We start from the raw sequence: 25,000 nt of genomic DNA on the forward strand, positions 1-25,000 counted from the left end.
CTCTTAAACTGCAAGAACCATGAATCAATCAACCCGGGTACATTTAAGGCACTTTTCAAGTGCAATAGTAGGTCTTCAACTTTTCCATCTCACTCGCAACTAGATCAGATAGTTCAACAGGATGGGACAAGCCTGAGAAATGTTTTGAGGCAAATCGTAGGTTCCTGAAACTCTATCCTTTCTCGTCTGACCTTGTGGACAAATGTTCTCACAACCTTCAGTGGATGCTCCAGTATACCTGTCCCTGATGCCTCTACATTTAAGGATCATGGTCAAGAAGTTGGAAGGACTCCTTCGCTCCCTATTTCCTGACCTCCATCTGCCCGGTTTTAGCCATAGCTTGGGTTAGGACTATCCAGACTTGGTCCGATTCTCTCCTGCTAGCAACTCGCAGGGGCACCACGCCACAAATTCTCCCAATGGGCATCCCAGATCAAGGAGGCAAATGACTACATTTGTGACGCTTCACAAGTGATAAGTAGAACATCGGCATTATCAGTGGCGGCACAAAGATCCTTATGGATGAAGCTCTTGTCTGCAGACTTTTCATCAAAAAAGTCTTCCATTTAAAGGAAATCTTTTCGGCCCTGATCTTGACAAGATCATCAGTCAAGCTACAGGGGTCAAATGTACTCTACTCCCTCAACCAAAAGCTTGTTCCTTCTTTCGTAGGGGAAAAGGTTTCGTCCATCACAAAATAAGACAACCAGGACATCTCCTCCACGACAGTGATCCTCAAGCAGAGGCAAGCAGATCTTCCTTGCAAACCCATAAGTCCTCCTGTAGACCGGCAGACAAACAGGTCTCGGCATGACTGGGTACCCCCTCCATAGCAAGCCCTGAGGAAGATTGAGACACTTTGCAGATATTTGGCTCACAATCACCCAAGACTCCTGGGTTCACGAGGTTGACGTGGGGCTAAAATTTTCCTCCCTACCTCCCCCTTGCTTGTTTATGTCCAGACTCCCTCAGGAACCGACCAAGCAAAGAGCTTTTCAAGAGGCGGTGACCAACCTCCTGACCTCAAAATAAAAGGACGACCCAAGATCCCGGTTCAATGCCGAGTATAGGTTCCAATTACTGGTCTTTCTAGGTGTTCCTAAATTCATATCCCATTGATCTTCTCTGGATTTTCTGACTCTTGGTTTGACTAACTTTAATCCTGTGCTGCCTACTTTTGCCTATTGGGCAAATTACTAGCAGTGAAACTTGCTATCGAGGACTGTTGTCATCTCTTCGAAGGTGCACCTCACCCCGTTACTATCTACACTGACCACAATCTTGAAATTCATACAGACTCTTAATGTAACAGTTCAGTGTAAAAATAAAAACTGGCTATATAGGCTGTGCAAAATATAAAAATGTTTAAAATATAGTTAGCCAAAAATGTAATCTACACAGTCTGGTGTGACTGGATATCTAACATAATAGGGCCTCCATCCAGGGAGGGAAGCCCTGTGTCCCCCCCAAGTGACTGAGGAGAGATTTTACGGTGAGTACACCAAATCTCCTTTTATCCTTCATCTGACTGAAATAGTGTTCTGGCTATTATGTTAGACATCCCCTCACTCCAGCCTTTATGCATTCCATTTTTGGTCAACTAACTATATTAGGAACATTATTTATTTTGCACATCTCTTTATCCATTTTTTGTCTATTGCAACCTCTCTCTCCATTACCTCTCGTCTTTGAACTCACTTAGCCACGGACTTTATTCTTGATTTGCCACTCTCTCTAAGGGGAACACTGTTTTATGGGTAGTTATTGATTGCTTCAGTAAAATGACACCCTTTGTCCCTCTTCAGAAGCTCTCTCAGCAGTTGAACTCTCTCTTTCATCCAATACATCTTCCAGCTACATGGCTTCCCAACGGAGATTCTTTCAGACAGAGGTTCCCAGTTTGTATCCAGGTTCTGGCGCTCCTTGTGTAGTGCTCTGGGTATTGCTCTCCAGTTCTCAGCGTACCATCCTAAATCCAATGGAGCAGCAGAGAGTGTAAGTCGAGCACTGGAACAGTTCCTGAGAAATCACGTTTCCCTCTGCCAGGACGATTGGTCTGATCTCCTTCCTTGGCAGAATTTGCACGCAACAAGACGGCAGTGGCCTCTTCTACATAGGACCTCATTCCCACCCTAATATCGGGGACAGCTTTGGGACATCTCCACTGTTTCCTGTGTCCCTCAAGCAGATGATGGATAAAAGATTTTGTGTACTCACCCTAAAATCTTTCTCTTCAGTCACTTGGGGACACAGGTCTTCCCTCCCTGGATGGAGGCCGTCTCGATCTTTCTGACATGGTTACCTGCCGTCAGGTACGGTTATTGAAATACGTTATCTAACCTAGGCCTTTGGTACAAACTGATATGGCTCCGCCTACTGCTGGGGGTATAGCCAGCGAAGGAGGAACTAGTTATTTCATGTTGTGTCCTACCTCCTAGTGGTGCTAGCTATACCCCACTGTTCCCTGTGTCCCCCAAGCGACTGAAGTGAGAGAAATTTTACGGTGAGTACACACAATAACGGTATTGGCTAAACTATGTTTGCCAGTAATATATTATGGTGGATTATTTCCCAGAATCCAAGAACGTTTTAAATTATGTATATCTGTTTCTGTATGACCAGTGCACCCTCACCATATAAGTGTTATTGGATGCTAAATTAAGCAGGTATTTTACTATGAAACATGAAGTATGCTAAACAGTGGGGGTGTAGATGGTAGAATACTGTTTAAAATTAATTGCACCCTGCATTTTTACATACTGGAAATGCCCTCCATGTCAATCTCCTTGGAAAGCTCTGTGCAGGTTTGGGTGAATACTGAACCCTCTCCCAAGGTGCAGTAATCCCAAAGAATTGAAAACTGCAGAACTCCTGTATATGTCCGAAAGTTTATGCCTGAAACATTGCCTTTGGCAGTTAAGTTTTAAACTCTTATCGTGTCTGGCATGCAAATATCTGCTTAAGCAATAATAGATTGGCTCGACTATGCCTACAAAGTGTCAGTCGCTGCCTTAAGTTAATGGCCAAGAAGGAGATTTTTGTCACCCATGTTAAATTGGTTCTACTGCGGGTGACCTTTCCAAAAATGCTTCTCCTCCGTAATTGAAGTCGCCTGCGGCAAAACCTACACGTAACTTTGTTTTCTGAAGTTGCTATGCAAGGGAACTTTAGGTGACTTTGCAACGTGTAGGATTTACAACCAGCGATTTTCAATTATTGCCGGTGGAGAAGCATTTTCAGATTTGTAGCCTGCAGTAGCGCCAATTTATTTTTTCTTTCCTTCTATATTGCATCCCTAAAAAAGTTTTTGTTTTTTTTTCTATAGAATCACACTGATATTGCAATGCAGCTTGCAACCTGTCCCTTCAATGCTCGTCACCTGGTTCCAAGGGCTGAACTCAGTCGCCACATCTTAAGCTGTGATGATAGAAGCTGCATTGAACAAGATATTGGTAGGACATTTAAGGGACATTAACTGTAGTTTCTTTAATAAGTTAAATTTTAGCATCACTTCTCCTCACTCATGCCTTTTGCAAGGAGTCTTTTGACTAAGATCAAGTGTAGTATCTGAGTGGGATATCTCCCAGCTAAGGTATGTATGGAAGACCCCACCTGGTACTGGGCAGAGAACTACTTGATCCTATGGGCAAAGGCACTGTATTTGATTAAGCCCAAGAATGTGCCCCAGGCCTTGCAAACTTGGGGTACCAGAGAAACATGGTGGGGTCAGACAACATGATGACTGGCACTTTGTAATTTTTATATGCTCTTTTGGCATTAGAGGCAAAAAAACTATTATAATCCGGCCAATAGGCTGGGACAGTACACTGCCACACTTTTTAATGATCTTTCTTACTTATATATACTCCCAGTGAGTCACCTTGCACTTTTTTCTTTTTAGCACTTTTTTAGGATTGGTGCAATAGACCCTGGGGTCAAACACACTGGTCTAGGGGGCCAAGATGTGTGGCCATTAGGCTCCTCCCCTTGAAACCTAGACCCATTCTGCGTGCGTTTGACTTTGGTTTCTCCTCAAGTGGAACACTTGTGTTCCGACCGCTCAAATGCATTTTGGCTTGAGGGGAAAAGGAGAAAGGGACCCCATGCCTTGCAATGGAGACCTAACAACCCTTGCTTCCTTCAGGCCTTTTTGCCAGTGAGGTTAGGGACAAAGGGCCTGCTGTAGTCCTTTGACGAAGGCAGGTCTGACCATTATGGATTACTTTGCACTTTTTGGTTGTTACCCTGGAGTTTTTGAACTTTGCCTTTTGAACCTTTGCTTTTGCACTTGGGTGATTAGAACACTGGGCTTTAAAATACTAGTATGATGTACACAGTGATTTTCTGACACAATCTGCAACTGGTCTTCATTAAATCGGGCATCAATTTAGAATTTGAGAGGAGGGGTTTGGTTCTCCTTGTAACCTTTATGGTCATCATAGTTGTGTATTGCCTCTAGAGAAATCTGTCGCCCCTGCAACTAAGTTCACCTCATCCTTGCATGTTTCTGTATAAAGAAGAATTACGAATATAGAATGTTTTTAATTAATGTCTTTGTTAATTTTTTATAGTTTTTGTTTTGTTTGTCTTCTGACTCTTTCCAGCTTTTAAATGGCCCCATCTAAAAAAAACTTCCCTATTAATATTCCAGTCTCTTATTCAAATCAATGCATGGTTGCTAGGGTAATTTTAAATTGCAAACTGGAGAGCTGCTGAATAAAAAAGCTAAATAACTCTGAAACCACAAATTAATATTAAATGAAAACCAATTGCAAATTGTCTCAGATATTCTCTACATCATACTAAAAAAGGTGCACAACCCCTTTACATATTTTCATTTTTGGTCTGGATAGTTGGTATGCATGTGAACAATTTTATCGACAGAATATTTCTTTGTTTCCATTTATGTTTATTTAGCTGGTGAAAAGAGTTATTACCAAAGAGATGCAAGTCCCTGCACCTGGAAAACCCCACCATGTGAGGAAGATTGGGACAAAGGTAGGTGGAAAAAAATGCATGTCTTAATCAAAACTTTGATCTATTGAGACACATTGTGGCATATTTATTAACAATGAAGACTAACATTACCTGTGTTGTTACCCATAGCATACAATCAGATCTTTGCTTCTGTTTTCCAACTTGTAGGTGACTGTTCAAATCTAATTGCTAATTCATTGCTATGAGCAACATCACCAGTGATATGTGATAAATAAACTCCATTTTTTGTTCTAAACCTCTAAAACAGTCGTTTGTATATTAAAAATAATACAATAAGTCTGATGTCATGGCATTTAGGTTGATATTTAGAAGTGGGTTATACTTTCCAAAGGTATCAAAGCATCCCCACAAAGTGAGTGAATGCACAGTACAGCATCATACATTCTCATCTGCCTGGCAAATCTGTTATAAATGGTAAAGTCTCTTAACTGCATAAATACACTTTTGGCTAACTAAGTTAATAACAAGACTTAAACCATGTATTTAAAGGTATACTGTCATGGGGTAGAAAATTTTTTTTTTTTTCAAAATGCATTAGTTAATAGTGCTGCTCCAGCAGCATTCTGCATTGACATCTACCAGTCATGCGACTTGTGCTCTGATAAACTTCAGTCACTCTTTACTGCTGCACTGAAAGTTGGAGTGATATCACCCCCTCCCCCAGCAGTCCATCAGCAGAACAATGGAAAGGTAACCAGATAACAGCTCCCTAACACAAAATAACAGCTCCCTGGTAGATCTAAGACCAGCACTCAATAGTAAAATCCAGATCCCACTGCGACACATTGAGTAGGAGAAACCACCTGCCAGAAAGCAGTTCCATCCTAAAGTGCTGGCTCTTTCTAAAAGCACATGACCAGGCAAAATGACCTGAGATGGCTGCCTACACACCAATATTACAACTAAAAAAAATACACTTGCTTTTCAGGATTTAAATTTTATATTGTAAGTTATTTGCAGTGTAATTTAGAAATAAAAACATAAAAATCATGATAATGTAACTTGTGCAGCATGTATGGAACCACTTCTCCCCTGTGGATAACATGGCACCCCTTCTCCCCAGCACATAATTAAACACCTTAGGGGCCCCTAACAATAATTTTCAAATGCTATAAAACCCCCAGAACAAACCCTACCCGGCTTATGTTCCACATGCAGAGCAGGACACACACAGGCAGTTTAGGGCAGGCAGAAAAGAGTAGGAGACGGGGAAACCTATCGGGACCTCTCTAAGATGAACTACATACAGTGACACAGTGCTGGTGTCCCTTTGTATGAGAGTGCATGATGTGGGCAGTTTCAGTCTGGGTCTGAGGTGTGAACAGTACATGTCTTAAGGGTGTGAACAATGCAGTATTTTATAGTCTGAATTTGAGGTGTAAACAATGCAGGGTCCAGTTAATCTCTGTACTGATGCCTTTTAAACTTGCACATGGTAAGCAGACACAGCAGACAAACTTTCATGTGGGGGCCACACAAGAAGGGGTCGCGGGCGGGACACCTGTTGGACAACACTGAAATTGCTCCACTTATCACTTTTTAATGTAACTATGAGCCATTTCTCTAATTACAGAAAGCAAGGCTCTTCTTAATGTGCAACTGTGCGGTTTCTAAGATATTTGCATATATTTTGGGCTTACGTATTCAATAAGAATAACCCATTTAATTTTTTAGCCTTATAACAGGAATAGATTACTATTTGATGCTGTCTCCAGGAATTCATCAGGCTTCTTCTAACTCTTGCTGTTACCTTGGAAGTAGAGATACTTATACTTTTCTTGTTCAAAAATTACTCTCTTCTCTCCTTATCCATCTATGACGATGATATGCGAGGAGATTTTCCAGGTTTTGTTTTTTCCGCCTCAGGGGATGTCAATGCAAGAAGATGCTTACAATTGTGCTGATTTTCTGTGCTTTATTGCACTCTGGTTAAATAACCTATCATTTTTATTATTCTTCAGATCTGCAGAATAATAAAGCAACATTTATGTGGGGCATTCCTTCTTACCCTGTACCTAGGTAAGTTTCAAATTTGTGTGTTTGTATCCAGCCAGGCAAAAGAAAAACTATGCCAGCGTGATGAGTTACTAAAGCCTCCTTCTCTGATAGTATTTTAAAAAAAATAATGGTACTTAAACATGGTGCAATATAGTTTATGACTAGTTAACATTAAAGGTTTTTTTTCTGTAGTAAGTGAGGGTTGCCACTACATCGTGCTCTTACCTGTTTGATTATATTTATATAATACACAAAAGCCATGAATATCTTGTAAATGATATCCCTATAAACAGTGAGTTCTGATGTCATCAGCTATAAACGGTGAGTTCTGATGTCATTTCTGTCATGACTCACTGAAATTTGTGTATTAAAATAAATAAAATACCCCCAGTTGTAAAATATGAGAATATTAGAAGTTGCCTCAGAGTTACTCCTCGGTAACTTATAATATCCTTATATTTTACAAGAGGGGGTACCTTATTCACTGTATAAACACGTGTATTCACATCACTATGGCCCTATTTGTTCTCTTATATGATGATTTCATAACTCTTCATTAATAAACAAAATGGTATTTGGACAAAAGGTTACATTCTATTTTTACCTCAACTACTATGCTGCTCAGGGGCATTTATAAACACTGGGTAAATTTGCTCCTGAGCAGTAACCCATGGCAACCAATCAGAGGTTTGCTTTCAGTGTTAATTGTATTACTAAAGGTCCACAGTTCTGTGTGAGATAAGAAGTGGTGCTTAATCCGGAAACCCTGCTGCACAAGGTTTCAGAAGCCCATATATACCAAGAAAAAGTCAGATGGCACTCAAAACAGCAAATGTACTGAAACCCTTGCTTTCAGTGTTCAACCTTACAGCTGGCTGAAAAAAACTGATCACTGATTGGTTTGTGCAACTTTGCCCAGTGTTTATAAATGAGACTTGCTATGATACACTGATCTGCTTTTTGCTAAGTGTCCCTTTCATGAACACTTTTCTGACTGACATGACATGAACACTTTTTCCAGTAGCAACATGTATCTTATTTATTTGAAGTGGAAGCAGCTGTAGGTGGTAAAGTGAGTGCTTTCTATGCTATGCACATGATTAATTGCCTTCTTCTCTTCCTACAATTACTCAAAAGAACCAAGTGATTGGGATATCTTTTAATTAAAACAATACTGAGGATGTATACCCAATAGACTTATTGTAATCACTGAATGGAATCACTATGAATATGTTTATTACACCTTTTAAGCTATGAGAATCAACGAAGGCTAACAAATTTTAACAGTTCTGTTTATTCTGAGGATTACTGTTCAAACTAAATATTCTTTCTCTTTTTGTGGAATAGCACTTCTGGGACAAACATCTTAATGGATGCTAAGAATAACCTTGGTTCAAGCCTACGTGCTCCTAAATCGCTGCCTTACATTTTGCCTTGGAAGATGCGTAAGTAACCTAATGCAATAGAAATTTCCAAAAAACCTTTGGAGGGTTCTAGAGATTCGTTATATATATTAATTGGGATGCCCTGTTTCACGAAAACGGGACTCTACACCACACATAACTTGGGTTTGGCTATAAGGGGTTACACTCGGTCTCTCAATCACCTTACACACAGGTTAGACTAACATCAGACACCACAAAACATACCAATACCCAGAATACTAATTTGCGGCCACCATCTATAATTAACAGGCTATAGAAGGGTTAGATCCTACTAGTTCAACAAGCACTCAGCAGCCAAAGGGTTAATTTACACCCTCACACACTTTCCTGCTAGCCATACTAATTATTCAACACCTAAATAGGCAACTTTCCCTTTCCACGCATACAAAGAGTTAATACACTTGAGCACAAGCTTTCATGTGGGCAATGAGTTGGTTAGAGCGCAAGGAAAAAAGTATTAATTTATATTACCGCAGTAGACAGTGCATGTGTATAAAAAAAAAAAGTTACAGAAGAAGACAGAATTGCAAAAACAGTACATAAAATATAAGGGAATAAAACATTAAGAAAACCCCTAGGTACATCACCAAGTTCAGAATTTCCTGTTGCTGCCTCTGAGGAAAAAGTTGGGGAAAAACTGGGCATACAATCCATGGATTTGAAGCCTTCTTGCATGACCTGGGGCAATGAATCCGTCACATTGGTATTGCCTGCTGGGTCATTCTCCTCATTACCTTATGCATGAGGTAGGAGTGCCCAGGAACTTGTCATTTACAACATTTTCAGGCCAGATTCCCCAATATTGGTACTTGCCAGAACCAAATATTATAGTGAAAATATGGGCACGCATACAGTATGTGGGCGATCAGAAAATGAGTGGTGTCTCATGTTCCAGTCCCCAGGAACCATCCCTCCTAACTGGTGGGTATAGGCTGGCCCTGTTTGGTGTTATTAGGAAGCATGTGACCTCCTCATAACCAATATGTAAGTTATGAGGATGTGAATCCTATGACACAGGAGATATAGATTCTTTCCTATAATACATATTTTTCTACTAACTTCCCCCCTGCAATTTAGGCTCCTGGCTACTTTCTTTTTGATCAATTGATCAAAGAGCTGCCTGGCCCAGCTTCCTTGCCCAAATGGTGTGACTCCAAATTGTCTCAGAAGGCAGATATGGATAACCTTTGCATAGCCCCCTGTGGAAATGTCTAAGGGTCTATTTGTGGGGCCAAAAACAAGTGCCTCCAGTGTTAACCCTTTATAATGCCAGCACAATACTACTCTGGCATGGCGCACACCAATCGTTTAGACGGCGCACTCTTGGAGTCCACTTCAAAGAATCGCTTGTTTCTCAGATTGTAAGTAAAATACTAAACATCTTGATACACTGCAAACCCAGCACCATGAGATCTGACGTGTTTCGTGTCACTGCACTTCCTCAGAGACCTCGTCTACCATTGGTACAAATGTTATTTAAACCCCACATGATCCACCCCTACAATTAACATGTTAACCCATTAATCACATTGAATTAAAATACAAAGCTCATGTAAACCGTTAAATCAGTTAATCAAGTATGTACAAGTTAATTTATTTTACACATTCCAGACAAAATTTATATAAGTAAATCCATAGTATAATCTGTAAAAAAGTCTTTCTATAATTTCATTTAATAGCTAAAGCTCAAATCCATACTATTGTGAATACATTGCATCCAGTCAAGTTACAAATTTAATTAGGTACCTAAGTGGATACAAAAAACGTATTAATTTCCTCTAGTTTTTAACTTGTTGCGAGGAAGTGCAGTGGCACGAAACGCGTCAGACCTCATGGCGCTGGGTTTGAAGTGTATCAAGATGTTTGAATAAAGTATTTTACCTACAATCTGAGAAACAAGCGATTCCTTTGAAGTGGACTCCAAGAGTGTGCCGTGTAGAGGAAGCATTACAGTGTGCCATTGTGATTGGATTAGTGGAAGAGTTTATATGCCGAAAACTTCCCACACCAGTCAGTTGAACTGAAGATGTTTTCCCCTTCCCAATCCTAATTTGTATATGAAAATTCTGATTGATATTCGGACAACTCTTTTGCAAAGTGTTCAGCCAAATCCAAAATAGCAGATTCGGTGCATCCCTACTTTGGATATACACAACAGATTTCCAGTCATAACTAACATTAGTCTTATCCTCCTAACATTCTATGGTAACATGGCAGTTTTTACTTGACTGTTCAAAATAAGGCACCGTTTTTGCTGGAATAAATGGGCATTTTTGATGCTCTGTGACTTCAGAGTTCCAGAGCCTGTGGCTTCAAAAGAACACATAACACGCAATCACCATGATTGGTATTAGTTGGTTAAAGGCTCTTGCTGTTTTGTTTTCAAAAGACATTCGCTGCGCTCCAAAGTTTTCAATTCTTCAATGCAATTGCATGACAAATTAAGAATTCAGAGCAGTGTTCGAGATCAGTGCTGCCATTTGAAATTGTGTTTCACTGCTCAAAGCAGTCAAACATATTGATTAAGCCCCCGGACCCAGATGCGTTTTTACCACGCGGTTTGTGCCGTAGTGTTTTTTTTTTTGTTTTTTTTTTTGTTATATATATATTTTTTTAAAAAAAAAAAAAAAAAAGCTGACTGCCGTGTAAATATACTAACATAATGTGTCATTACCTAGCTTGAAACGGCTATGGATATTTACGCGACGGACTGGTTTTTTGGGGTTTTTTTTAAGAACTGCGGCGAAAATGCGAATGACAGGCGCATGTGTGTCCGGGACCTAATTGACACCTGTCTGCATAATATCTGTGTGATAAGGGGATTTATACTTACGATAAATACTTTTCTAGTAGGCCCGAACTGTCAGTGCAGACGCTTGGGTTTATGTCTATCTTCACCTCTGGAGGCAGGACAGAAGATTAACCCCTGACCCCTCCCCTAGTATATAACGTCTGGTTCCACCTACCATCCCCAGTTCGGTTATAAAGCTAAATTAGGTGGAGTACCCCAAACAATAGGAGAAGTTTTGGTCAAGAGTAGTAAAAAAGTGTAGTGCTATAAACTAGTGTCCACTGACCCATACTAAAATCAGCCTGGGTGGGACTTACTGCACTGACAGTTCGGGCCTACTAGAAAAGTATTTATCGTAAGTATAAATCCCCTTTTCTCTAGTCGGCCCTCCTGTCAGTGCAGACGCTTGGGGACGTCCAAAAGCAGTCCCGTAATATCAGGGTGGGCAAGACAAACTCCAAGCAAGGTAGAACTTTTTACTAAGAATCACCACATAAACAGGAGCAGTATAAATACGGATAGTGCGTTATCATAAAAGCATGAACATAGTTGCATATCGGAGAAAAACACTGAACATTGGGTGAATCATAATGAACTTGCAGGAAGAAAAAACAGTGAAAATAATTTGCTGTCACATCCCTTGTAGCAATAACGTGAACGGTACGAGTCTCAGAGATTGAAAAGTCAAATTGGGACACCTCACATTACTGTGTTACCACTGCTTGTAAAACTTTACGGCCAAACACGGCTGAATTCGAAGCAAAAACATGTAGCTTGTAGAACTTAATGAAAGTGTTGGGGGAAGGCCAAGTGGCTGCTCTACATATCTGTTCAGGTGTAGCCAAATTCTGAAGAGCCTAGGAGGTGCTCTGTGCTCTAGTAGAGTGAGCTTTGACTTTGAAGGGTGTAGATTGCTGTTTCAAGTCGTAAGCCTTGTTAATTGTCTCTACCAGCCATCTGGCAATGGTTCGCTTGGATACCCCAAAACCCTTTCGAGCTGTGGAGTACGAAACCAACAGTGAATCCGACCTGCGAAACGTAGCTGTTCTGTGCAAATAGGTCCGAACAGCCCTCACAACATCCAGTTTGTGTAGTTGTGCCTCCTCATCATGAGTTGGGTTAGGACAAAAAGATGGCAAAACAAGTTCTTGATTTATATGGAAACCTGAAACCACCTTGGGTAAGAACCCAGGTACAGTCCTGAGGACAACCTTGTCGGGGTGGAGAACCAGCCATGGTGCTTTGGAAGACAAGGCTGCCAATTCCGAGACCCTCTTTGCAGAAGTGATCGCTATAAGGAAAGTCACTTTTAAAGACAACCACTTAAGGTCGTAGGACCCGATAGGTTCGAATGGAGCGTCCTGTAGCGTGGAAAGCACCAACGGTAAATCCCAGGTGGGGGTAGGGTCTTTGAATGGTGGCCTAGCATGTAGTACTCCTTTGAGGAATTGTTGTATAGTGGCTTTCTCAGCCCACCTAGTGTTTGACAGTGCAGAAATAGCCGAAATCTGCGACTTCAGCGTATTGAGTGCCAGTCCTTTAGTGAAACCATCCGTAAGGAATTCTGTGAGGACTTGTGCGGTGCTGTCACTCCAAGTGATCCGTCTGGCGGAACACCAGTTTATAAAAGTACGCCATACCCTGTGATATGCCTTCTTTGTTGAAGATTTTCGTGCCTGAAGTAGAATCTCTATGGCTGGTGCAGAAAATCCTTTTTGGGACCACAACTGGGCCTCAAGTGCCAAGCTGTCAAACTTAGCATGGCTAGATTGTGGTGCCGGGCTGGCCCTTGAATGAGCAGATCCGGCCGAAGAGGTAGTCGCCACGGCCTGGAAACTGACATATTGATCAGGTCTGTGTACCACAGTCTGTTCGGCCAATCCGGCGCAATTAGTATAGTCGGAACTTGTTCCTGCTTGATCTTGGCAATTGCTCTGGGAAGAATTGCTAGAGGTGGGAATGCATACACTTTGTTGAAGTGCCATGGAATCACCAGTGCATCCGTGAACGCTGCTCTCGGATCTCTGGTTCTGGAGCAGTAGCATGGAAGTTTGAAATTTTGTCTGGATGCAAAAATGTCTATGTCCGGTATTCCCCACATCTGCAGCAACTGGGCAAATACCTCGTCGTGCAAGGCCCACTCCCCTTGGTCTATAGTCTGTCTGCTGAGGAAGTCGGCTTCCCAGTTCAGGACCCCTGGTATGAAAACTGCTGATATCATGGGTACTGTCTTCTCTGCCCATGCCATCAACTTTGCTGCTTCCCGCATTGCCAGGTTGCTTCTCGTTCCCCCTTGTTTGTTGACATAAGCAACGGCAGTGGCGTTGTCCGACTGTATACGTTGGACGTGCTTTGTCCAACGTCCCTGCAAAGTGAGAGTGTTGTACACCGCACCCCAGCCAAACTTGCTGGCGTCGGTTGTCACCACTTCCCAGCGTGGCCGAGCCCAGCTTCTGCCTGCAGTCAAATGTATGTGGACTGTCCACCAAGAAAGACTGTCCCTGGTCGCTGTGGACAGAGGAATTACTTGCTGAAGGTTCTGATGGTCTTTGTTCCAGTGTTCTTTGTTCCGCTGCTGACACCACTCCCTTGCGTAGGAACACTTGAGTGTTGACAATTATTGCATGAATTTTGTCTGTTGTGAGTTGGACAGTCTGGTGTTTGGAGTCGAATATTAGACCCAGGAACTGCATACGCTGTGATGGAATTAGAGAACTTTTGCGGTGGTTTATCAACCAGCCGTGTTGACTGAGGACTTGTAGACAAACCCTTGTGTCTGTTGTTGCCTGTCCTGATGACTGAGCTCTCAAAAGTAGGTCGTCTAGGTAAGGTAGAACGTGTATCCCCATGCACCTTAAATAGGCCATGAGTGGTGCCAGAAGTTTGGTAAAGACCCTTGGGGCCGTGCAGAGACCGAATGGTAAAGCTGTGAATTGGTAATGCTGGTCTCTGAGTGCAAATCGTAGGAACGGTTGGGACTGTGGATGAATTGGCACATGTAAGTAGGCATCCTGTAAATCGATTGAAGTCATGTAGCTGTTGGGTTCCATAAAGGCTATGGCGGAGCGTATTGACTCCATTTTGAATTTGTGGTTGTAAACGAATTCGTTCAGCTTTTTCAAATTGAGGACTGGTCTGAAAGAGCCTTCTTTTTTTGCTACCAAAAAGAGGTTGGAGTAGAAACCCTTGAATTTTTGGGGTTCTGGCACTGAAACAATTACTCCCGCCTGTAACAGGGTGGATATGGCCTGATTCAAAGCCTCTCGCTTGGCTGGAGGAACTATTGACGGCACAAAGCGTCGTGGTGGCATGTTGATGAAAGGGATCTTGTATCAGTTTTTTACAATCTGTAGGACCCATTGATCTTCTACATGTGTTTCCCAATGGTAGTGAAAGAGACTCAGCCTGCCCCCTACCCGAGCATCTGAGTCCTGCGGAGACCAGTCATGATGACGTAGGCTTCTGGGAAACAGGCTTTCTGGATTGCCTAGCTGGGTGCTGCCATTGTGGTCTGCCCTTGTTTGCCCCCTGGTGTGAGTTTGTGTGTGCCCCCCTGAATGAGGGGGATCGAAAGGAACGGTAGCTCCTAGTTGTGGTTGACCAGGGCCTTTTGTTGTGGAACTTGTTAGTTTGGTCGAATCTGCCTTTTTTTCCTGGCGGAAGAAAGGTACTCTTGCCTCCTGTCACATCAGTGATTATCTGCTTCAGTTCTGGACCAAACAGGGACTCTCCAGAGTATTTTAAGTTAAGCAGTTTGTTCTTTGATGCTGTGTCGCCTGACCAGTGACGTAGCCATAATGCTCTCCTGGCAACTACGGTGTTAGCGGTAGATCTCGCTGCTAATTGTGCCACCTCTATGGCTGTGTCTGCAAGGAATGCCAGGGTGGTATGAAGTTTATTCACCTCTGAGGCTAGTTGTTGTGCCGATTCTGGTGGTTGGGACATCAGCTCTTGAGCCCAGTGTTTTGCAGTGCGTGCCAGCCCTGCTGCCGCCGTCGCAGGGCGCAATATTGCTGTGGATTGTGTATAAGCTCTTTTGAGGGCAGACTCCAGCTTTTTGTCCATGGGATCTTTAAAGGCTGCCTCTTCCGTTGGAAGTGTAGTTTGTCTAGACAAGCGTGCAATTGCTGAGTCAATCCTTGGGGTGGATTGAAAAGTGGATTTAATCCATTCTAGAAAATCCCCAAATTGTGGATGCAACTGGGAAGTTGAGGGTTGGTGCTGTAATATTGGAGCTGAACCGTCTTTTGATGCCACAGGGGAACTGGTGTGGCTCTGGTGCTGTTCCTCTTCACTATGGGCATTATCTCTGAGATTAAAGTTGCTCTCTATAGTGGTGGGAGGTTGTGGTGTTAGAATAGGGGCCTCTGTAGGCTTGCAATCAGAACAATAACTGAACTGAAGCTCTGACTTCCTCAATGTGTGCCTGCATTTTTTGCATTTAACAATTTTCTCAGTCTTTTTAGCGGGCTTTTTAGCTGACTTTGCGACTTGAATATGCTCCCTTAACTCTGAGTGAATCTGACCTGTCCATGGCGAGATTCCTGATCGGCAGTACTGCTGTGTCGCCTGTTTTATTATATTGGCTGTACTGAAAGTCCTTTGGGGTCGCCGTGTAGTTATCACACCGCCGCGACTCTCGTGGAACTGATGACGTGTGACGCACGTTGCGAAGCGCTACTACGCTCTTACTGCGGCTGTGACGTCAGCCGTCTGACGCTCCGGCTTCGCGCCACTATGCCGACTGCGCGCCGAAAGCGGCGCCATGTTTGTAGAGAGGAATGCGGGAAGGGGAAGGGAGTGTAAGTAGAACTCTCTTTCCCTTTACTCTCCGATGGAACTTGTCAGGAGCGGTCGCATATATTAGGGGCCGGTCTGAACTCCCCCAGTCCCTTTCTCAGCCCACCTAGCTTCTGGGGAGCAAGCTCACCAACTAATAAAGCCTGAGGCAGTAATGACCCTCTAATGGCGGTGCACACAGGGATTGTCCAGTCTTACTCCGCATCGCTGTCAGGCCAATTCCACTTGCTGCGAGTTGCCAGTAAGGAGGGAAATTGGCTTAGTTGGCATATAATACAGTATCACTGCATGCCCTTCACTGTGATCGTGGTAACTCCTTTTGCTGCAGATGCCAGCAAAGAGGGAGAATGTCATACAGTGGGTCTGGAAATCCCCTTTTGCTGCAGATGCCAGCAAAGAGGGAGATCTCTTTACGCTGGGAGGCAGCTCTGCATGCCCCCATGTAGTTCTCTGAAGAAAAAGAATTAAATAAAAAAATAAAAAAGATTAATAGTGAAATTTTCTGTCCTACACCTCCGAGGCAGGACAAAGAACTGGGGATGGTAGGTGGAACCAGACGTTATATACTAGGGGAGGGGTCAGGGGTTAATCTTCTGTCCTGCCTCCAGAGGTGAAGATAGACATAAACCCAAGCGTCTGCACTGACAGGAGGGCCAACTAGAGAAAAATTTATATGAATCAAATACTGATAAATGTGTAGTAAAAGCTCTACAATTCCAGCTATTGGAAATCATTTGGAAAGGCCCAGTTTAAATTGTAGTAAAGCCATCCTTATTTTGGCTTTTCTTCCATACTGTTATGCCCAAACAAACTCTTGGAACATTTGCTTTGGTTTCTGTCACAACTGCTCTTGAACCTTGTTATGGCTTCCCTACAGTGACTTTAACATTTAACTTGGATTAACATGGATGGCAGTTTATTAAATGAAGATTTCTTACTGTTTAGCACATTTCACTAATATTGAAAAGGGGTTATACAACCCTTTAAACAAACTGCTCCTCCAGGTTTAACTGCCAAACATTCTGATTTTTACCTTCATGTACAGGGTGGATGGCTACTGTGAGGCCACATTTGGTGCTGATGATGTAGTGCATGTATGATGTAGCAGTGCATTATTGTCCTTTGCATACCCCTTCAGTTTTTTCAGTTCATAATTTACCCCAGATGAAAATTGTGTTTCACTGCTCAAAGCAGTCAAACATTGATTAAGCCCCCGGACCCAGATGCGTTTTTACCACGCGGTTTGTGCCGTAGTGTGTTTTTTTTTTTTTTTGTTATATATATATATATATATATATATATATATATATATTTTTTTTTTTTTAAAAAAAAAAAGCTGACTGCCGTGTAAATATACTAACATAATGTGTCATTACCTAGCTTGAAACGGCTATGGATATTTACGCGACGGACTGGTTTTTTTGGGGTTTTTTTAAGAACTGCGGCGAAAATGCGAATGACAGGCGCATGTGTGTCCGGGACCTAATTGTGCATTATTGTCCTTTGCATACCCCTTCAGTTTTTTCAGTTCATAATTTACCCCAGATGTCGTCATCCACATTGAATACATTCTGCAATAGTGATAGTACTTCTCCAGCGAGCCAGTACTTGGCTATCCATTAACCCTTTAGGTAACACTGACATCCAAAGCATGTGATGCATGGTATGTTCACCACAAAACACATTGCCAGTGACTTGCAAGCAACTTGTTGCTCACCAACCACTTGGGTCTTGCTCCCCAGTGGCCTCAAAGCAGGTTCATAATTTTGGTTTGGAGGAAAGTTTTGGTTGCATTAAAAAACAGGTATAAAGCTGCCAGTTCACATAGAGGCTACCAAATATCTAGTCATAGCCCTTATTTGGCTCCCCACTGGAACTTTTTTCATGCTGGTGTTGCTCCCCAACTCTTTTTGAATTTTAATTTAGTAAAAATGGCTGGGGACTCCTGCTCTATGGAGTTTCTACCACTTAATATCTTTGAGAAGCTCCTGTTAAAAGCACTTTTTATTTGTCTATAAGGGAGAACTAAAACTTAACTTAAGAAGTAGATAGAAATATTGTACGTTATGTTTTGTGCTTCTGGACCAGCCCAAGGCAACCACAGCCCTTTAGCAGTAAAGATATGTCTCCAAAGATGCCCCAGTAGCTCACCATCTTCTCTTCTGCATGCTCTGTGCTGCTGTTACTTACTGAGCTGAAGGACACCGAATATAAATGTCACACTATAAGGCTGATTGATAATTAATATAGATAATTACTATGTTGCAGCACAGAAACCAGTGCAACTAGCATTCAAATCTACTAATCAGCCTTGTAGTATCAGCTTATATTGCAGACAAACCTCATTTTCTGCTTGATAATTTGTGACGACCCCTAAGCTTCATTTCTCAACAGCTGCTCAGAGCCCACTGAGCATGTGAGTGTTGCAGACAATTTCCAAGATGGTGACCCCCTGTGACAAGTTTGAAATCCTGGATCATTGGTGCTATTGACAAGCTGAAACTTTAGGCTGGTGCAATAGGTTCAGTAAATAAGCCACATTTTTTTTTTTTTTAGGGTATAGTTCTCCTTTAAGACACAAACCATGGTGAGTAAGGTGTTTTTGCCATTGATACCAGAAGTATATCTTAACCAGTTTTAAATTGTCTTTTGACAGATACAAAGAGAGACTGATTTAATGCAGTTGTAAGTATTTATACCATTAACAGTATTTTTCTGTTGGTTTTGCTATTACACACTGATGCTCAGTTATCAACAGAGGCAAATTTGCCCATGGGTAGTTACCGATATCAACCAATCACTGATAAGCTTTTTAAAGCTTATATGCTCTGTGTCTGGTTCATACTGTATTTCTGCTGAGAGCTGCATATTTGGAAATTGCTTTAAAGGGAAGTTCACCCTTAAGTTAAATTAGTTTGTAATTGACTGCCCTATTCTTAACACATTTATCACACCCTGGCAGCCAAAAACGTTTGCTCTATGAGGCTATAATTTTATTGTTATGGTTACTTTGTAATTGTCTTTCTTTTCAGCCCCTCTTCTATTCATCTTTTAGTCCCTTTATTCAAACCACTGCCTGGTTACTAGGGTAGTTTGGACCCTAGCAACCAGCTGCTGGAATTCCAAACTGGAGAGCTACTGGGGGGAAAAAAAGCTAAATAAAAAAAACATAAAATATGAACGCCAATTGCTAATTGATTCAGAATATCACACACTTGAAAAGGGGCTTGTGATGCGCGAAGCATGTCGTGTGGACATACCCTTTAATGCAACTCCTTATCCTTTCTCTTCAAATGAATTTTGTAAGCAACAGTCTTAATATTTAGCACAGAACTCGTACATCCATGTGCTGGAATACTGAACCAAATCCAAACCCTTTGTTTTATGTTAAAAACTCAGCAAAATGGTGGGGGGGATCAAACGGTCTGTATAAAATGGGTTACCTTTTTTTTTTCTTCTTTTTTTTGCAATGCACATCCTGCCAGTGTTTGGGCTTTGCATTCCTTTAAAGGGGGTGTTCACCTTTAAATTAACTTTTAAGATAATAGCCACCAATCAGATCTTTGCTTTTGTTTTCTAACTGATGGGTGGCTGTTTAAATCTAATTGCTGATTGGTTGCCATGGGCAACATCTCTCCAGATATTCATCTACAATGTTAAGCTCCCCATAGACGCGACGATTCTTGCCGAACGACTGATTTTAGGGAAGTCAGACCAATCCTTTGAAATTATTGCGCAGTTAGTGGGATTCGAACGATCGTACATTTTAGGATTTTTCGGCCGATCTCTGTCACGAAATTGATCGGCAGGTTAAAAAATCTTTGTTGGTCCCAGTGCAATCTATCTATGTTTGCAGGGACAAGCAGGCGCTCCCCTTATTTTCCTGGCAAATTGTTCTTTTTAGTTGCGATCGTTCCGAGAAAATCATGGTCTCACGATGAGGATCGTATCTTTTAAAAATCTCAACATCTATGGCCAGCTTTAGTAAACATGCCCTTTAGTATGATGTAGAGCGTGACCGTCTGAGTCAATTTTCAATTGTTTTTTATTTGTGGTTTTTTACTTATTTAGCTATTTATACAGCATCTCTCTAGTTTGGAATTTCAGCAATCTGGTTTCTAGGGTCCAAATTACCCCAGCAACCATGCATTGATTTGAATAAAAGACTGGAATATGAATACAAGAGGTCTGAAGAGAAAAATGATGAGTAATAAAAGTAGCAACAACAATTAATGTGTAGCCTTAGAGTTTTGTTTTTTTAGGTGGGGTCAGTGACCTCCATTTGAAAGCTGAAAAGAGTCAGAAGAAGGCGGCAATAATTCAAAAATTATAATGAGTAATAACTATTGAAGACCAATTTAAGAGTTTCTTAGAATTGGCCATTCTATAATATACTAAAAGTTTAACTTTAAATGTATACCACCCCCTTAATTCTGTTTTCTCCAAAAAATGATTTGTTTGATCACATTGCTGTAGATCCCAACTGTTTTCTTGTGGTCTGTATGTGCTCATTTTCACTCTTGATTTGGGGCTTCCTGTTGGATTACACAGTTTTACAGATAAAAATGCAGTTAACAGAATCTCCTGTTCCATCTCTTCTTCTCTTCTTCTCTTTCAGAATGTCCAAATCTAAGAAGAAAGTTTACTGTTCTGTCCTGTGTTTTGTGTTAACTGTTAAGAGTTCAGTTTGATGACCCAACTGTGAGCTGGGGAGAAATATCTGGTTTATAATTGTCAGTAGATGAGTTGGCAAATTCTTCTACTCCTGGAAATAAAGATGCAAATATTCATGCTTTGAGTGAGAAACTTGTAAAATACACACAGCTTTCAACTACCTGTAACAACAAACACAACTGTGCAATGGAAACCTGTGTTTCTTGTAAGTCCAGTGGCATCTGTAGCCATTTAATTTTGTGTGTATGATTGGACCGGATCGCTTAAAGGTCACCATTTGCTAGAAATGCGTTTTCCTGCAGTCCAGATGGGGGAATAAGGAAGTACGGCTACAAAGATGCACCCCTCTTATCGAGTATTGTGGTGGTCCAAACTGGCTGCCTAATCGTGATGTGTGGCTTTGCTGAGGCATGCATAGGTTTTTATTCGGTTCCTACAGCCAGGACACTTACTCACCTGGAAGCTTTATTACACATAAGCGTACTGGGGGGGGGGGGCATCTTTGAAATAGTATTACTGTGTTAACTGAATAACAAACCCATCTGTTGATTTTCATTTAATTTCCAGCGCCGAGGTTGGCAATATTTGTTTTAAAGCCTTTTTAGGCCATCATTTCCGTCCTACCCGTAATCCACTTTATTATAGGCAAAGCCTCAACCACTCTGTTAGTAAAATATAAAATACTGAGGTAACAAGACCTAACACTCTTAGCAAGATTAAGACAATGTTATTCCTTGTTATAAGTTGGTCGGATTGTTACACGCTCTGCAGGATGTTATGTTAAGTATATGCAAGATCCAAATCAAGATCTTTTCTCTGTTGGTTACTCTTTAAATAAAGTAATATTTTGATTCTAGTTTGTCATTTTTTTTTATCAAATCAGAATGTCCTAGTATGCTGTTAATACATTCCAGACTGTTGCAGGCTATGGAAGTACAGAGACTGCAAAACTGTAAGTTATTACTAAGAGATGCAATTAGAAACAGAATTGCTCTTTTTACTGCCTTCTCTGTAAAAAAAAAAAAAGAAATTAAACGTGTGCCTAGAGGAATAGTTACAGGTAAAGGATATTTCCACCCAAATGAAAGAAATTGTAATTCTAAGCAATATATTAATTACACACAGCTGTGCATATGTTAAATCATTATGAAACATTTTTAATATATAAGGGAAAGAACACAAGTGGCTTTTTGTCACCATGACAAAGTTCCCTTCAGCTGCTGAGGTTTTTTGTGTTTGGCTTGGTTTGTTAACTTTTATTATGTTATAGAATTGCTAGTTCTAAGCAACTTTTCAATTGGTCTTCATTATTTATATTTTTGTAATTATTTGCCTTCTGACTCTTTTCAGCTTTCAAATGGGAGTCACTGGCCCTTTTATAAAAAACAAATGCTCTGTAAGGCTACACATGTATTGTTATTGCTTCTTTTTATATCTCCCATTTCTATTCAGGCCTTTCATATGCCAGTCTCTTATTCAAACCAGTGCATGGACCCTAGCAATCAGATTGCTGAAACCGCACACTGGAGATCTGTTGAATAAAAATTAAAATAACCCAACAACCACAAATAATAAAAAATGAAAACCAATTGCAAATTGTCTGACTTTCAATCTCTACATCAGTGATCCCCAACCAGTAGCTCGTGAGCAACATGTTGCTCTCCAACCCTTTGGATGTTGCTCTCAGTGTCCTCAAAGCAGGTGCTTATTTTTCAATTCCTGGCTTGGAAGCAAGTTTCAATTACATTAAAACTAAGTATAGTGCCAAGTAAAGCCTCTTGTAGGCTGCCAGTCAACATAGGGACTACCAAATAACCAATCACAACCCTTATTTGGCATCCACAGGAACATTTCTCATGCTTGTGTTGCTCCCCAACTCTTTTTACATTTGAATGTGGCTCACGGGTAAAAAAAGGTTGGGGACCCCTGGTCTACATCATACTAAAAGTTAACTCAAAGGTGAACAACCTCTTTAACATATTTGGGAAACTTAAAAAAGGACATTTTTTGGGGGGGTTGTCATCTACCCATGAGCTGCTCAGTAAAATGTTGTACATCACATTAAATTGAATGGGACACTTTGAATTTCTGGTTTGTGATTTTGGTGTAGAATTATAAATCCCCTACCCCAACTCCTAATTTTGCCCGATTTGTCAGATTATGAGAAAGACGGTACCACTGAAGGTGGGTGGCATTGGGTCTGCTTCCTCTGCACTTGTTGGGCCAGGAGCCTCTGTAATCTCACAACTTCAGGAAGCAAAACAGAGGTGCAGCGTTTCTCAGATGGATCCCTTCTTTCAGTAGGAGCAGGAGAAGTCTGTTTTGTAGTGAATGTATATTACAGCTGGACACCCATGCTACATTTCCCAAAGTTACTACACAATTGTTTTACAATTTACATTTATTTAGTGCACAAGCACATAGGATGTTTGTGGCTGGTGCTTAAAGGGATACTGTCATGGGAAAACATGTTTTTTTCAAAACACATCAGATAATAATAGTGCTACTCCAACAGAATTCTGCACTGAAATCCAAAAGAGCAAACAGATTTTTTTATATTCAATTTAGAAATCTGACATGGGGATAGACATTTTGTCTGTTTCCCAGCTGCTCCAGTCATGTGACTTGTGTCTGCACTTTAGGATAGAACTACTTTCTGGCAGGCTGTTATTTCTCCTACTTAATGTAACTGAATCAGTCTCAGTAGGACTTGGCTTTTACTATTGGGTGTTGTTGTTAGATCTACCAGGGAGCTGTTATCTGGTTACCTTTCCATTGTTCTTTTGTTAGGCTGCTGGGGGAGAGGGGGTGATATCACTCTAACTTGCAGTAAAGAGTGACTGAAGTTTGTCAGAGCACAAGTCACATGACTCTGGGCAGCTGGGAAACTGACAATAGGTCTCTCTAGCCCCATGTCAGATTTCAAAATTGAAAACAAAAAAAAAAATGTTTGCTCTTTTGAAATATGAATTTCAGTGCAGAATTCTGCTGGAGCAGCACTATTAACTGATGTGTTTTGAAAAAAAAAACGTTTTCCCATCACAGTAACACCAAAAAATAAGTGTTTTAAAGCAATGATGAAATAATGTAGTGTTGCTCTTCACTGGTAAAATGGGTTTGCTTCAGAAACTCTTACTATAATTTATTTAAACAAGCTGCTGTGTAATAATGGGGGCAAAGCAGGATCCCGCACACCCAACAGATAACAGCAATATGCCTGGTGCTCACTGGCAGAGGTTCGGCAGCCCCACAACAGAGTACAGCAAAGGAATTCCAACGGCACACAGGACTGTGAGAAATCTTCAAAAATGTATTTCATTGCGGAGTGCGATGCAACGTTTCGGGGAGTAGAACCCCTTTGTTGCTGTGTGCCGTTGGAATTCCTTTGCTGTAATAATGGGGGCAGCCATTCAAGCACAGGATACACAGTAAATAAGATAAGTTCTGAAGAATCCCATTGTATACTACAGAGCTAATGTTACCTGCTGTGTATCCTGAGCCTTTTACAGCTTTGTACGGCTGCCCCCATGGCTACATAGCAGCATATATATATATATATAATGTACAGTACATTATATTTTTATAACTTCAAAACACTTTAATTTATCAGTGTTACTGTTCCTTTCATATCCTCATGTATGGGCAACAAAATGTCTGAAGTTCCCTTCGTACCAGTAATAAGGAAACTCGACAGTGAGAAAATTTATGCATAACAGCAATAGTGAAAGTGTGCTGCAAGGCCACAAAGCTACAGTGCTATTTGACACAAGAATAAATGGACTTTTATTTTCTTTTTTTAACCTGGCAATGCCTGGTAATGTTTGAATTTCATCCCTGTTTTTACATAGCATGATAAATAGGCTCCCTATGTATTCAGCTTTGCCTTAATTTTGTCTGTTTTTTTTTACTCATATATGAGGCAGACCTGTAGAGAAGTCACATGGCCATGTGGAAGGATACGTGAATGAAGCACTGTGATAATAAATAGCCCCAAGGGAAGTCCTAAAAATTGCCTATTTGAATTCTAGCTGCTCCTATGAAGCATTTAATGGCACCAGATCTGCTAAATTAGCGGTTTTATTGGACTAATGGATAGTTCCTTGGGCACAGGCCCTTTGATTCCTACAGCGAGTTCATGTGGTAGCAATAAAGAGAAGGAATCGTATTGCTGTTACCAGTGCTGAGTTCAGGGGTCAGACCACAGGCTGAGGAGATGTATGAATAAAAAAAACTGTCAGTGTACTTTGCAATGAGCTAAATTTCACATAGTTCCTTTGTCATCCCGTCCTGAAGT

The 25,000-nt window shown here is 41.2% G+C and overlaps 1 protein-coding gene across 5 annotated transcripts in view; it reads left to right on the forward strand.

Moving 5' to 3' along the window:
* Positions 1 to 21,562, forward strand: part of gtsf1.L (gametocyte specific factor 1 L homeolog) — a 35,331-nt gene extending 13,769 nt beyond the window's left edge. For 3 of the 5 annotated variants that reach the window (XM_018245368.2, XM_018245366.2, XM_018245367.2), the window contains exons 5-9: positions 3,326 to 3,452; positions 4,918 to 4,998; positions 6,960 to 7,017; positions 8,344 to 8,441; positions 18,589 to 18,638. In XM_018245368.2, the coding sequence (XP_018100857.2) occupies positions 3,326 to 3,452; positions 4,918 to 4,998; positions 6,960 to 7,017; positions 8,344 to 8,441; positions 18,589 to 18,623 (399 nt within the window). In that variant the 3' untranslated portion in view covers positions 18,624 to 18,638. 5 annotated transcript variants of the gene reach the window in all.
* The last annotated feature ends 3,438 nt before the right edge of the window (positions 21,563 to 25,000 follow it).

The sequence above is a fragment of the Xenopus laevis genome, chromosome 2L (assembly GCF_017654675.1).
Source record: "Xenopus laevis strain J_2021 chromosome 2L, Xenopus_laevis_v10.1, whole genome shotgun sequence".
Classification (NCBI taxonomy): Eukaryota; Metazoa; Chordata; class Amphibia; order Anura; family Pipidae; genus Xenopus; species Xenopus laevis.